Raw genomic sequence first — 16,097 nt, 5'->3', positions numbered from 1 at the left:
CTGTGTTCACCACTAATTCACTGCTGCTCTTAAACTAACAGACATGTAAAAGTGGAGCATTTAGCATTTGCATTGACTCCTCCTCCTGTGGAAGAAACACAAATAATTTGATTAAAAAAAAGCAAAGTTGGAGATTATTTCAAATTATTTTAAAACATTTTGATACTTGAATTCATTTTCAAACAATTTGATGTGGATTCCTTTTTTTACCAAAACATACAAGGTTTTACATCAGTTTTCACTTGTTTCTACACACACTGTCATATTAAGCTATTTTGAAATCATAAATCAACAATGAAATTTGAAAACAATTTGTTTAAGGTAATAAATATAATCTGATCTTTGTGCATTTGGAACATTTTTGTAGATGTGTCTCACTCTTATATTGCCACTTGATGTTCTCTGCAGAATGTTTTGTAATGCTTTTATTAAACACACTGTTTGCTTACTAAACATGTTTGTCCCTTTTTTTCCTTGTGTATTAATCAGGTGAATTAGGGAAGAAATCAAATAAGGATTCCAGATCAATATGGGAACAGTAAAGGTGTTGGCAAAGTTTAGAAACAAAATATTTTAACAACATTGAGGTTTAGTTTAATATGGTACAAGTATCCCCTGCATATTTTATGTTTTCAGTCCAGCTTGTGTTGATTTAACCTGATTATAAGAACATATTTGTATTACATCATTGTTGATGACAAAAATAAAATATTTTTTTCAGCAAACTGAATGTTTCTGACAAATCTCTTAGTGGAAGGTGAAACACATTATTTATATAAAATAATGTCTTACGTATATGTCACATTGAGAGTTATATTTTAACTATAACAGTTTCAATTTTCTGAATCAGAATCAGCTTCATTCATCAACTGTGCTCATAAATGAGGATTTTGACTTTTGTTCACTTTAAATATAAACATATAAAAAGARGAGAGAAAAACTATGAGTTTTTTCTGCAATGTTTTTACAAAAGAGCAAAGTAAAGTTGACAGTTTCCAGAGATTATAAATGAACTGAAAGCTCCTCCTTTGGTGGTTTGATATCATCTGTTCATGTTCTGAGGGGTTTTTGTTCGGCTATGCAGCTGGTTTGTGTCACTGTGTCTGTCTGGCACAGAAATACACAGCAGAGTCTCCAAGCTGCATATTCTGTCCATTCAGAGTCACTGTTTTACTGGAAGTGTCTAAGTCGATACTGAATTTGTTTCGAAGTGAATCTTTGTAGTCAGAACCTCCAGTATATTTCCTGCCAATCCACTCCAGTCCTTTCCTAGCAGGCTGTCTGATCCAGTGTGTTGCATAGCCCAGATCATAAGAGACCTGACAGCTGATGGTCAGACGTTGACCTGGCTGCACAGTCACAGAGGCTGGTTGTGTCAACTGTTCACACTTTATACCTGAAGAGAAAAACATTAAAAGTGTGTCGTTACCAACAATGAATTCAATTTACTGTCATCATGCTGTAAATGGTTCTGTCTCAGTGAGACTCACAGGACGCAGCAGCCAGCAGCAGCAGAGCTACAGAGAACATGTTGGTGTTGAAGATGATCTGATGGGAGTTTCTCCTCCTCTGCAGCTGACAGCATCACATCAAGATTTTATAACATGATTCTTTTCATTTGCATAATACCAAACCAGCCCCATTAAGATTAAAATAATTTTTATGTGCTGTGGACCAACAGTAAGAAATAATATGTATCTAATTATATTGTCCTTTAATTAGTTTTGAGATTTACTTACTTGAAATTGAGAATTTATGTATAAAGTCTAAATACATGAAAATCATGGGTAAATTATGTCTTTAAATAATGTGTTTTAATATTATGGTTCATTCATTTTTTGTTAGAGTGGAACAATCTTATAATAATCACAAATTGTTTTTAAAATAACAACTTGCGCATGTTTGAATTCATTATGTGTCTTTTCTTTCTTCTTATACTACTGTAATATTGTACAGCACTTTGGTGCAATGAATATCAGTTTTTCAATGCTTTATAAATGAAATTCACATTAACATTTTTCTACACATCATCAAAAATCTGCAAACCAACTCAAACATTTATTCTGTTATTCAAAAATATTTTCCTGAGAAGCACACCTCAATTTAACACTCCTGCCATAATTTCAAAGATCAAAACATTTATTTGGTACTTGTTAAAATCAGATAAATCCATTTAGTCTCCCCCCCCATGTTGTCTGACTTGGCTCACAAAGCAGCAAGAAAACAAGGACACAAATATTTTGCAAGAAAAAACTGCATCCACGTTTTAAAGCAAATGACTGGAAAGAATGACTCCATGCTCTTATCTGAAGCATCTAATCATAACGTAGGTGAAGAGTGACAGTCATCAACGAAAAGTGGTGTTAGGGCTCCCCCTGTGGTGGCTTCTTGTTAAAACTATTCATGGTCTGAACAGTTTTTGTTCAGTGTTTCTGCTTTCTGTGTCACTGTGGCTGTCGAGCGCAGTAATAAACAGCAGAATCTCCAGCTGTCAGGCTGTTCATCTGCAGATACACCTGATTTCTGCTGTTGTCTCTGGAGATGGTGAACCGGCCTCTTACTGAGTCAGAGTAGTAGATGCCACCGCTGTCATACCAGATATAAGCGATCCATTCCGGTCCTTTTCCAGCTGCCTGTCTGACCCAGTGCATGTGAGGATTGCCAAGCCCAGAATATGTGCAGGTCAGTCTGTGAGAGTCTCCAGGCCTTTTAACCACTGATTCAGACTCAGTCAATGTTTGACCATTAGTTCCTGCAGAAAAACAGATAATTATTTACTGTCTCATCACCATTTATTTTCATCAGTCATGAATTTGTTTAAAAAAACTAATCTTTTTTCTTACCACTCCAGTTTGCAGACAAAATAATTAAGGCAAGGAGACCATTAAATCTAATCATTGTAGAAGCCATTTGTCTCTGTTCATTCTGTGTTCACCACTAATTCACTGCTGCTCTTAAACTAACAGACATGTAAAAGTGGAGCGTTCAGTATTTGCATTGACTCCTCCTCCTGGAATAGAAACACAATTAATCTGATCAATAAAAGCAAATTTGGATGATTTTTTCAAGTTATTTTCAAACATTTTCATTTCTGAAGACATTATTAAACAATTTGACGCGGATTCATGTTAACAAAACATATAAAGCTTTACAGCAGATTTAACTTATTNCAGCTGTCAGGCTGTTCATCTGCAGATACACCTGATTTCTGCTGTTGTCTCTGGAGATGGTGAACCGGCCTCTTACTGAGTCAGAGTAGTAGATGCCACCGCTGTCATACCAGATATAAGCGATCCATTCCGGTCCTTTTCCAGCTGCCTGTCTGACCCAGTGCATGTGAGGATTGCCAAGCCCAGAATATGTGCAGGTCAGTCTGTGAGAGTCTCCAGGCCTTTTAACCACTGATTCAGACTCAGTCAATGTTTGACCATTAGTTCCTGCAGAAAAACAGATAATTATTTACTGTCTCATCACCATTTATTTTCATCAGTCATGAATTTGTTTAAAAAAACTAATCTTTTTTCTTACCACTCCAGTTTGCAGACAAAATAATTAAGGCAAGGAGACCATTAAATCTAATCATTGTAGAAGCCATTTGTCTCTGTTCATTCTGTGTTCACCACTAATTCACTGCTGCTCTTAAACTAACAGACATGTAAAAGTGGAGCGTTCAGTATTTGCATTGACTCCTCCTCCTGGAATAGAAACACAATTAATCTGATCAATAAAAGCAAATTTGGATGATTTTTTCAAGTTATTTTCAAACATTTTCATTTCTGAAGACATTATTAAACAATTTGACGCGGATTCATGTTAACAAAACATATAAAGCTTTACAGCAGATTTAACTTATTTCTACAAAAAATGTCAAATTAAATTATTTTGAAATCAGAAATTAACAATGAAACTTGAACACAATTTGTTCAAGTAATTGCATTTAATTTGATGTTTTTGCATTTAGAACCTTTTTGTTCTGTGCAAAACCCTGCATTTTATTAAACACACTGTTTGCTTACTAACCATGTTTGTCCCTTTTTTTCTTGCCTAACACATTAATCAAGTGAGTTAGAGTCAGAGATTATGTCAATGACGGATTCCAGCTAAACATGGGAAAAGTAAAGTTATTGATATAGTTTTGGAAGAACTATTTTAATATCATTGGGGTTTAGTTTAATAAGGTAATCTGTTCTGTTCATGTTTTGTGCAGCTCTGAAGGTTGTTTGTGTCATAAAACTCTCTGGCACAGTGATACACAGCAGAGTCTTCAGGCAGCATATTCTGASCATTCAGAGTCACTGTTTTACTGGAAGAAACTATGATGATACTAAGTGAATCTTATATGGGGTGCATCCATCACATGAGCTGCCAATCCTCYCCGGTCCTTTTCATGCAGGCTGTCTGATCCAATATGTCCATTAGTTGTTCAAAGCATAAGAGACCTGACAGCTGATGGTCAGACGTTGACCTGGCTGCACAGCCTCAGTCTGGCTGTGTCAGTTGTTCACACTTCCACCTGGGGAAAAACACAGTAAAACTCAGTTGTTAGCAACAATGCAGATTCATTTCAGTTTATTCATCCATTAAATGTTTCTATCGTAGAGAGACTCACAGCAGCAGCAGCAGAGCTACAGAGAACATGAAGGTGTTGAATGAATCTGATGGGAGTTTTTCTTCTTCTGCAGCTGACAGCATCAGATCAAATCTATAAGCCCTGACTCTTCTGATTTGCACAATACCAAACCAATCCCATCAAAAACACATTATTAAAAAAAGTGCAAATTTTTTTAAATAATGTGCACATTATTAAAAAAATAATGTGCACATTATTAAATGTGCACATTTAATAATGTGCACATATGTTTGCATTTATGATATTGCTTTAAAATTATTTGTGTGATTTAAATGGAAATGGTTGACATATACATATTTATTATGCAATGTTAATGTTTTTACACATATGCATCATGAATTTTCATTTTAAATGAAATGTTGTTTTTCCAGACTTGAGTAGTCATGCAAAAAAAAAAAAAAAAAAGTTCTAAAATTCAAAATAATTTACGTTCTACTTGTTTTTTCTTATATGGGCTCAAAATTAGTCATACAGGGTCAAGCATTTATATTCACCACAATCAATAATTCAATAAGGTTCCTTGAAAAATTGAACCTCAATGGAACACGTCTGGCATATGGCTGAAGAGTGAAATCTTTCTATATTTGCTACTTGTTAAAATCTGACTTATCCACTTAGTGCTTTTTCCCCAGGTTGTCTGACCCAGCTAATAAAATAGTAAGTAAATATGAAATTATTCTTTTAAGTGGACAAAATGAGAGTTGTATGGTGTTTGTTCAGCATAGGACTGAAAGGAATAACTCCACTGAATAACAATAAACACAAAAGAAACAGTAAGGGCAGAGAGCCAGTTACCTAAGAAAAGTGGTGTTAGGGCTCCCCCTGTGGTGGCTTCTTGTTAAAACTATTCGTGAACTATGAGTTTTTGTACAGTTTCTGTTTTCTGTCACCGTGGCTCGTCCGCAGTGGTAAACAGCAGAATCACCAGCTGTCAGGCTGTTCGTCTGCAGATACACTTTACGTCTGATGTCTCTGGAGACGGTGAAACGGTTTTTGCACAGAGTCAGAGTAGTAGATGTAGCTGCTTCCAGTGCTGATATGAGCGACCCACTCCGGTTCTTTTCCAGCTGCCTGTCTGCCTGTACATGTGAGGAGTGCTACTAAGCCCAGAATATGTGCAGGTCAGTCTGTGGGATTCTCCAAGCTTTTTAACCACTGATTCAGACTCAGTCAACTTTTGACCATCAGTTCCTGCAGACAAAGGTTCTGAAATATAATCTAAATGTAATCTATAGGCAGAAACTCAATGTTCCATCATTAAGGTCCATTAATAAAGGAATATTTAGATTTTGCCTATTGAGAGTTTAAGGATTTTTTGCTATCAGTAGTTTGCCTCTGAAAAAGCTTACCTTTTTAGTACTACTTACTGTGTAAAAGCAATTTACATTTTCATATTTTTTTCTTCTTGAAAAACCGTTTTAGATTTTTTCCTCTCTCTCTTTTGAAAATAAATTTTTTCTTTATGTATTTACGAATATGCATGTAACCGACATGAAATAAATAAGAACCTATATCTGAGTTAGTATGAGTCCTTTTTTTATTTTATAACCAACAGATACTGCAGTTATAATCTACAATAGTGCTTTTAAATGTTTTCTTTTTAAACATGAGACTATCTGAGTGGTTTAAATTTTCCTCAATTGGTCCAGAAATGACCAGTTGAGGAAACTTTCAAGCAAGTTCACAAAATTTTCTTTCCCTATAACATTAAGCTACATATTCGGGAAATTCATTATATTTTTGTCATAGTAAGTAATGAAGAATTTTTTAATAAATATTCAAATAATATGATAAAATTTGTGTTATAAACATGTGTGTATTTACGTCAATGTTGTGGTTTTTGCTAGATTTTTTTATCCATATGCAGTGAGACTTGAAAAAACAGAAGATTTCAATGAGTGGTCTGCTTTATGACATGTTTATTACTACAATTGTRTTGTGTATGCAGTACTTTTTTTTGTTCTGCCATTGACTGTCATTCAAAAACAATTTGACAGAAAACTCTAAGAAAATGTAAAGAAACAGTAACTGTTCTATCAATGGAAATACTTTTATCTGTCTATTTTATCTTGAATCTTAATTTATCCTGGTCATTAAATACTAATACAAAAACCTGAAAGGAAAATAATACATTTTAAAATGGTTTCAAAATTCTTTCTTCAGTAAGAAGTTTGTATGTGTTGGTTGTGACAAAGACAAGCGGTGCTCAAGCTCCACTTGTTGAAACTATTCAAGCTCTGAGTTTCTGTTCAGTGTTTCTGCTTTCTGTGTCACTGTGGCTCTTCGAGCGCAGTAATAAACAGCAGAATATCCATCTGTCAGGCTGTTCATCTGCTGTTGTCTGAGGCTGTTGTCTCTGGAGATGGTGAATCGGCCTCTTACTGAGTCAGAGTAGTAGATGCTGCTGCTGCCACTGCTGCTATAAGTAAGCCATTCCAGTCCTTTTCCAGCTGCCTGTCTAATCCAAGCTACGCTAGGATCGCTACTGAACCCAGAATATGTGCAGGTCAGTCTGTGAGATTATCCAGGTCTTTTAATCAGTGATTCAGACTCAGTCAGTGTTTGACCATCAGTTCCTGCAGACATAGAAATCATTAGGTTCTGAGCTATTATTGTTTCTCTATTTATTATTTAAGAGACATTCCTGTAAACAATGTTTTGTTCTTACCTGTCCAGTTAACTGTCAGGATGAGAACAACAAGCTCATAAAGTCTGAACATTGTAGCAGCCATTTGTCTCTGCTCAGTGTGTTTGTCTCTGACTTACTGCAGGTCTTGAACTCTCTCGCAGACATGTAAAGGTGTTGTTTTGCATCAACTCCTCCCCCTGCTAAGACGGACATTCAATTTTAATAACTCTCTTATATATGTTAATCATTTAAAGTAAACACTCCTTTTCAGGTATTTTATCATTTATTTTGTTTCAATCTATGAATGTTTAAATCCAAATCAGATCAAACAAACAAACACAATTCCTTCCCGTTAAACCACAAGTTGAGGAAAAGAAATAAAAGTAAAAATCATTCTTTATAGCGAGTCATCTGAATTTAAATTTGTAATATCATATGAAAATGTAGGTTTATTTTGATGTTATGCTTATTTCATTTGGGTTTTGAAAGGCTGAAGTGCTGCATGATGAAGAGGACAGCAGAGGCTCAAGGGCAAATTTGACTCAATGGCAAAACTGACACTGAGAGCAACAACTACTGTATTTTTTCTCTCTATTTTATAAGCCATGTTGCAGGCAGTATTTGTAAAAATAAATAAATAAATAAATAAATAAATAAATAAATAAATAAATAAATACACATTTCTTATGTATGTTATTAATTCACATTCACTGGAAATTCTGCAAGCAAAGAAAAAGTCCGTGATAGAAGGCATTAGCTTTATCCTAATGTTTATGATGTGAACTTTACACACTTTCTGCTGATTCATATTTTTATCACTTTGTTTGAGGCAAACAGCATTTTTTTTACAATGTCTAATTTCAGAATGTATTGTTAAATGTGATTCTCATATTGATTTTTTTAGTATTATTATTATTTTCAATGAATGTCCTCTTGTTTGATTCATAACATTTCACATAACTTCTCATTCAACCTGATTATAAATAGTCTTAGAGCGCCCCCTCTGGTTGCTTCATGTTACCTATTCATGTCCCGAAGGGATTTCATAAAGTTCTGCTGACTGTGCCACTGTGGGAAACCTGGTGCAATACCAGTTTGTCATGTCAACAATATATGTTCAAAGGTTTTAGTCAAGCAGTATTTTTATTAGATGTAATGTTCAGATTTTACGTAGTTCTCAACTGATAGCAACAAGTTAAAAGAAAAGGCAATTTTGAAAAAAAAAATAGTAAATGTAAATCAGAGCTGGACACACAATGTGAAAAGCTCAAACTTTATCTGCTACTGATTTCAATGTTTTTTGTAGTTTGCATTAAAATCTCAATATTTACCAAGTAATGCAAAGGTGGCACTTTTAATGGACTTTTAATGCAACTTTTAAAGCACATTTGCATTGAACGTATCGTTATTTAGTGAATGACACTTCATGACAACAGTCATAAACATTTATAAAGACTCTTTAATGTTCATGACAGATGTTACATCATGTTTATGACAGTGTCATGACAGTTTTATGCACACCCTGTCAAATAAAGTGTTACTTCATCTTGTTACTTAGCACTTTTTTTCTAATAATGATAGCAACTGTAGCTATATGCTTCATGTAATGTGAATTTAATTAATTATAGGTTGATATTCAATTAATGTTAGGAGTCTGGTACAAATGTATTCTATTTTTCTGACTTGGGATGGTTTGTTTTCTTTTAGAATTGAGTAGAAAGTGTCTTTAAGTCTATTTTTGTGATCTGGAATTGTTGAATCTAAGTGTTTACGTCTCTACCTTAGAGATTGGAACTTTAAGAGTCTTCATTTAGTTTTGGTTCTTGTGGAGTCGTTGGAAACTTTATTTTTTGTTTACAACAAAGTCTAAAATACTATAATGTTGTTGATGTTTGATTTGTTTTGGTATGTTTTACAGAGATTTCCTTCCCTGCAAAACTAAACTGAAATTGGAACATTAGCTGGAAGAACTCCAACCATCAATTTATTATACCTGTTTATCATTGCAGCATTCAAAGTCTTGCTGGTGCCTGTCTCCATGTGTCACTGGGAAGGAGACAAAAAAACACTTTAGTCAGTGAAAAAATTCACCACAGGGCAATAAAGCTGCTCACAGGACATTGTACACAGTTACAAGAGTTTTTAAAATCTTTGAAAATTTAAAGAGAATATTAAAACATTTTCTAAACAAAGACTTTTCTCAGTGAAACATGTGGTCTTTGAGCACTTCCTCTGGAGCATCTACCCAGGCTCTTTGGGGGTTTTGTACAGCTCTGCTGCTTGTTTGTGTCACTGTGTCTCTCTGGCACAGTAATAAACAGCAGAGTCTCCAAGCTGCATATTCTGTCCATTCAGAGTCACTGTTTTACTGGAAGTGTCCAAGTCAATACTGAACTTGTTTTGCAGTGAATCTTTGTAGTATGAATAGCCAGTATTTTTTAGCCCAATCCATTCCAGTCCTTTCCCAGCAGGCTGTCTGATCCAAGCTGTGTAGCTGCTCAGAGAATAAGAGACCTGACAGCTGATGGTCAGACGTTGACCTGGCTGCACAGTCACAGAGGCTGGTTGTGTCAACTGTTCACACTTTATACCTGAAGAGGAAAACATTAAAAATGAATAATTATCAACAATGTTTACTGTCATCATGCTGTAAATGTTTCTGTCTCAGTGAGTCTCACAGGATGCAGCAGCCAGCAGCAGCAGCAGAGCTACAGAGAACATGTTGATGTTGAAGATGATCTGATGGGAGTTTCTCCTCCTCTGCAGCTGACAGCATCAGATCAAGACTTTATAACATGATTATTTTCATTTGCATAATAACAAACCAGCCCCACCAGAATCACAGGATAAAAAGACTTTTAATGTGCTGTGGACTAGTATTAGAAAATTGTATGTTTCCAATTATATTGTTCTTAATTTAATTCTCTGATTTATGTGTAAAGTTTAAATATATAAACGTAAATAAGGGGGCTTGAACACCTGCCCCTTTAAATAATGGAATCCGATTTGACAAAAAAATCGGGATTGGGTCACTTCAGGCTGCAGTGTGAACGCACCCTAAATTTTGTCACACCTTCATCATGTCTTTGTCAAAGCCAAAGCCTGCAGTTCATGTATTGGAGAAATAATGAAATGTTGATATTTGAGGATATTTTTTTAATGTTTTTGTGGAATCTTTTATGCGGCCAGCCTCACCCAGACTCTGCCTCCATGGCCCCCGGGTAAATTGAGTTTGAGACCCCTGTTCTAGAGGCATTTATTCTAGCGTTGGGTAAATGTATCTTGAAGGAGAATAGCACTTACATAAAAGTCCAATTCATTAATTCTTTTAGAATTAAAAATAACACTCCCTGAACTATCATGATAGATATAATGTATGTAATATTTAATCAAGCTGCTCCTGTCCAATAAACGTGTATCATTAATGAAGGGGAAAAAATTCAATCCAGACTTTAAGTAAGTTTAAGGTCTGGTTCGCAGAGTATCCAGTTAAATTTGTTTCACAATTATTAATTTAAAAAAAACTAACCTTAGTTAAGTAAATTGTTATCAAAACATTTGGAATCGTAATGATTTCTTTTTTTAAACTAAAAGTTTTGTTTAAAAAACGTTTCTTAAATTAAATGACTAATTTTTGTCTCATGAACTTAAAAAGTTATTTGTAAAACATAAATTTTTATTTGCACACATCAGGAATCTTTTGTTGTGATTTTAGGCCCCGCCCACGACGTCGTGTGAGAATCGCAAGCAAAACTTTAAATCACAAACAAAAACTTTGAATAGAAAGAAGAGATTTCTGACATGTGCAAAAAAATTTGTTTTACTAATAATTTTTTCACTTCATGAGACAAAAATGTGTTTTTTTAATTTAAATAAAAGATTTTTAAGCCACTTTTTTGGTTTAAAAAAATTGTTACACTTAAAAATGTTTTGATCACAATTTTATTTAATTGAGGTTAGTTTTTTTTTTTATATAGAATAATTGTGAAACAAATTGAACCCCAAAGCAGAGGTCTCATTTTCTCTGAAATTAATATTATGTTGTGCTACTAACTGAAAATCATATTGGTTTAAACACAAGGGTAAAGAATTGGTTGTATGGTTTAATATAGTGTTCTGATCATAATTCATTATATTTGGCTTTTTTCAGTTCAAAGATGCCACATAAAGAAAGACGTCAGAAACATAAAAGAAAGGATCTACTACAAGCAGCCAAAGGTGGTGGAACGAGGACTGTAGATGTCGTGGTCAACATGCAGTTTTTGAACTGCATGAACAATATATCTAATATTACAAGACAGCTGTTATGTTTTTATTATGTTAAGATGTAATAACTCTAGTTGTATATCTCACCATTTGTAATTGATCATTGTTTATTAAACTCCGAAAGCTCGGTGACTTTGTTAATATTCTGTCCTAAAATGCGGTTAGATGTGCCCTTTTTGAGCACCTGACCCTTTACTGGTCTCTGCACGGCCCTGGTGTAGCTGCCCAGAGAACAAGAGACCTGACAAGTGATGATCAGACGTTGACCTGGCGGCCAGAGTCTCAGAGGCTGTCTGGGTCAGCTGTTCACATTTCACACCTGTGGAGAAAACAATGCAGATCGTGATCCATATGAGGGAATCTCTAAAGAACAATAGAAAGTGTTTAAATAAGTGGTCTGCGTTGCAGTGCTGCAGTTATATTCTTGCACTAAGTGTTAAATTATTACCATGGATTGTTGCGCAACAACAGAAAAAAATCTTAACAGACATTCAAGGTTTAAAAGATAATATTTTTTATCTACTGACACTATTTTCACTTTCACTAAAACACTGTTTGAAGACAAATAGCTTTTAAATTCTTTTCAAAGTAATTTCTCCAGAGAGAGCTTCTACACTGTCAAAAAAAATAAAAATAAAAAAGTATGTCAAATACCGGGTCGATATCGTTCTGTGGCTACCAGACGTAACGTAATTTACCTTAAGCTAAAGTTCTGGGAACCACAGCTACCAGTATTTTACCACACAGTGGAGTCTGGGGGTTTTCTAAATGTGTTAGTTGTGTCAAAGGTTGATGTTGTTAGGGCTCCCCCTGTGGTGACTTCTTGGTAAAGCTGTTCATACGCTGAGGAGTTTTTGTTCAGTGTTTCTGCTTTCTGTGTCACTGTGTTTCTCGAGCGCAGTAATAAACAGCAGAATCTCCAGCTGTCAGGCTGTTCATCTGCAGATACACCTGACTTCTGCTGTTGTCTCTGGAGATGGTGAACCGGCCTCTTACTGAGTCAGAGTAGTAGATGCCACTGCTGTCAGAGTAGATATAAGCGATCCATTCCAGTCCTTTTCCAGCTGCCTGTCTGATCCAAGCTATGTAAGGAGTGCTACTAAACCCAGAATATGTGCAGGTCAGTCTGTGAGATTCTCCAATCCTTTTAACCACTGATTCAGACTCAGTCAGTGTTTGACCATCAGTTCCTGCAGAAAAACAGATAATTATAGATTGTGTTTCCACCATTTATTTACATCAGTCATGATTTTGGTTTAAAAAAAATTGTTCTTACCGCACAAGATTGCAGACAAAATACTAAAGGCAAGAACAACCTCAAGTCTAATCATCGTAGAAGCCATTTGTCTCTGTTCATGCTGTGTTCACCACTGATTCACTGCTGCTCTTAAACTAACAGACATGTAAAAGTGGAGCATATTTGCATTGACTCCTCCTGCAATAGAAACTGAAATCATCTGATCTATGAAGACGCATTTTTGTGATCATTTAAAATTATTTCCAAACACTGATATTTAAAACAATTTTCAAATTATTTGGCATCATCTTGATTCCACTTTTTCATTTGAAGCTTTTAAGCAGGTTTTGCTTATTTTCTACACCAACTGTCATATTAACGTGTTATCTTAAAAACAGATGAATCAATTTAATTAGAACAGAAACTACCATAAATGTTTTATAGCTGCATTCCCAGAGAATTTTTGGGAAACAATAATTTTTCAGTTGAACCACATGCTGATGGAAATCCTAAAAAACAGGAAATCCTGAACCAAAACATGATCTGTTTAACTGTCTCTCCTCTACTCCCATCTACTGTTCATGTAGCACTTTTTTGCTAACTCTCTCTTCGTTACAAAAATATATTTATATATATTTTTTTGCTTTGTTTTACATATTAACAAGATGAATTATAGTTAGAAGCTAAGAATAAGTACATGAAAATAATATGGTTAAAAATAAAACATCCGACTTCCGGTTATGGCGGCCACGTAAGAAGACATGCAGAACTTCGCTCCGCTGTCTGCCGCGCTTATTAGGGGAAAATAACTGCTGTTCACGAAAAATTTGTGTAAGGAAAAGGATATAATGCCTAACTCGACTAAACTGCTCAAAGGGAAAAGTGAGGCATCCAAACAAACAAAGCTTTTCGACCACAACCTTCGCGGTGAAGCTCGCAAAGCCAACAAAAACATGGCCGCGCAAGAAGAAATTAGTGACTCAGAAAATAGTAAGTCTGACCAAATTTTGGTCGCGCTCGAATCATTGAAAAGTGAGTTCTCCTCGAAACTCGATGATCTGTTGGTGACACTACAAGATATGAAACAGGAGATGAAAGACTATAATGAACGTATGTCGCGAGCAGAGGACCGTATTTCCTCTGCGGAAGACGAAGTGGCTAACCTACATGCTAGCGTGAACGCCTTATAGGCTAAAAACAAGTCGATGGAAGACAAACTCATTGACTTGGAAACAAGGTCTCGCTTGAAGAACTTAAGGCTTGTAAACTTGCCAGAAGGTGCCGAGGGTTCAGATTTATGTGCTTTTTTGGAAAAGTGGATACCCAAAGCACTGGGGAGGGAGAAACTGCAGACCTCTCTGAGCTTGGAAAGAGCGCACAGATTAGGCCCGAGAAAGGACGGCGCCTCCCGACCCAGAGCCTTGATAATGAAGTTCCTCAACTACCGAGAGAAACAAGCCGTCATTCGTGTTGCACGAAAAAAGGACATCTTCTATAAAGAACAACGGGTCCGCTTCTACCCCGACCTGGCCACCGGGCTACACCAGCTGAGGAAAATGTTCGACTCGATCCGGGAGGTGCTGCGCAATCTGAACATCCGCAATGCAATAACTTATCCTGCAACGCGCCTAGTGACATACGAAAACGAGACACTGGCATTCAAAACACCAGAGGAAGCAAGTGAGTTTATCAAAAAACTCCGGAGAGCTCGAGACGCACAGAGCACTAAGTAATGCCTCAGACGCGAACTTAATTCGGTCTGTTACATGTTTATGTTTCTAATATGTTGCATATTTGGGCTCCTAACTTGGGTAACAATAATCATTTAAATGTGAAGAGTACCTTAAAATGCTAGTCAATTTTAGTGTGCAGGAGTCTTTATTATGTCTACCAGCAACGGGAGCACTTTTTGCAGAATAAGCTAAATGTGGTTCGGCTGATCCTCAATAATTGTGGATTGGCTAGAGGCAATAACGGGAGATATAATGGATGTGGGTGGGGCTCCACCTGTTTGGGGAAGGGATTTGGAGGTAGGGAAAGGGTTATGTTCTCTATGTTGGATGTATGTTCTACCATCCGGTTTTGTTGTGTCTCACATTTTTACAATGCTAAGCATCGCACTACTTTTGTTGATGTATGTCTCAAACTGTAAAATGTAATTTTATTTCATGGAACTGCAGAGGGCTCCAACGCCTTCAAAAAGTCAAACAGGTCATGAATAGTCTGAAAGAAATGGAGTCTAAAATTGTATTCCTCCAGGAAACGCATCTTCTTGATGAGGATAATCTGAAAGTGAGGTGGAGGGGCAATATATATACAGCACCGTTCACATCTCATTCTAGAGGAGTTATGACACTAATACATGAATCGGTACCATTGCAAATTGAAAACATTATTAAAGACAAAAGAGGAAGATACCTAATACTTCAAGGCTCCCTAATGTCGGAAACTCTAATTTTAACTCATATATATGGCCCTAATGTGGATGATAGTACATTTTACAATGATTTACTCCTCACTCTGTCTACGCTTAAAGGATCTCACATAATGGGGGGAGGGGACTTTAATTGTACATTACACCCGAGTGTGGACAGATCAACTGGAATTGATCAATCGCATAATAACTGTAGAGCTGTAATTTATAGAATGATGAAAGAGCTGAGGTTGATGGATATATGGAGAGAGAAAAATCCAGTTATCAAAACATACTCCTGTTATTCAATTTCTTTCAAAACCTACTCCAGAATAGACTTCTTCTTAATTTCTACAGAGTTGCAGTTTAGAATCCAAGATTGCTTCTTTGATAACATTGTAATTTCTGACCACGCCCCATGTTGCTTGGTTTATAGAGATGACCAATTAAAGAGAGACCCGCCGAGATGACAGTTCCAACATAAATGGTTACAAGATGAAAACTTTGTGAAATATTTAGGGAAACAAATAGACGAATTCTTTCAATTTAATACTTCAGAAACGACAGCATGTACAAAATGGGAAGCTTTTCAGGCCTACCTCAGAGGTCACATTATTAGTTACACAGGGTCTAAAACGAAACAAACTGAAAAAACTCGAACACAATTGGAAGATAAAAAAAAGGTTAATCCAAGCTAAAGTAAATAGAGGAAATAAACAATTAGAAAATGAATTATTGGCTTTGAGAGCAGAATATGATAAATACTCAGCTTCAAGGACGGCATCAAGTTTGTTGCGACTCAGGCAAACATTCTATGAACAGGGCAATAAAGCAGGCAAGTTACTGGCATGGCAAATAAAACAATTGGAAACTAAACAACCAATTACATCTATTATAGCAAATGGACAAATTTTGCATGATC

The 16,097-nt window shown here is 35.8% G+C and overlaps 1 long non-coding RNA gene and 2 gene segments (V, D, J or C); all 3 read right to left on the bottom strand.

Annotated features, from left to right (window-relative positions):
- Positions 1–956: 956 nt before the first annotated feature.
- LOC108166499 (Ig heavy chain V region XIG14-like) lies at positions 957–1,530 on the bottom strand. The segment is given in 2 exon segments: positions 957–1,396; positions 1,491–1,530. Coding segments are annotated over 2 exon segments (342 nt in total).
- A 1,653-nt stretch (positions 1,531–3,183) lies between these two features.
- LOC108166469 (uncharacterized) lies at positions 3,184–4,883 on the bottom strand. Its single transcript, XR_001776832.1, has 3 exons — positions 4,440–4,883; positions 3,529–3,695; positions 3,184–3,437 (listed from the first exon to the last, which is right to left on the bottom strand). It is a non-coding gene; the product is annotated as an uncharacterized LOC108166469 (long non-coding RNA).
- Positions 4,884–9,548: 4,665 nt separating this feature from the next.
- LOC103469165 (Ig heavy chain V region XIG14-like) lies at positions 9,549–9,980 on the bottom strand. The segment is given in 2 exon segments: positions 9,549–9,850; positions 9,938–9,980. Coding segments are annotated over 2 exon segments (345 nt in total).
- Positions 9,981–16,097: the final 6,117 nt, after the last annotated feature.

Source organism: Poecilia reticulata, linkage group LG8 (assembly GCF_000633615.1).
Source record: "Poecilia reticulata strain Guanapo linkage group LG8, Guppy_female_1.0+MT, whole genome shotgun sequence".
Lineage (NCBI taxonomy): Eukaryota > Metazoa > Chordata > Actinopteri > Cyprinodontiformes > Poeciliidae > Poecilia > Poecilia reticulata.
The sequence above is the reverse complement of the archived record's forward strand: the minus strand, read 5'-3'. Positions and strand labels throughout refer to the sequence as shown.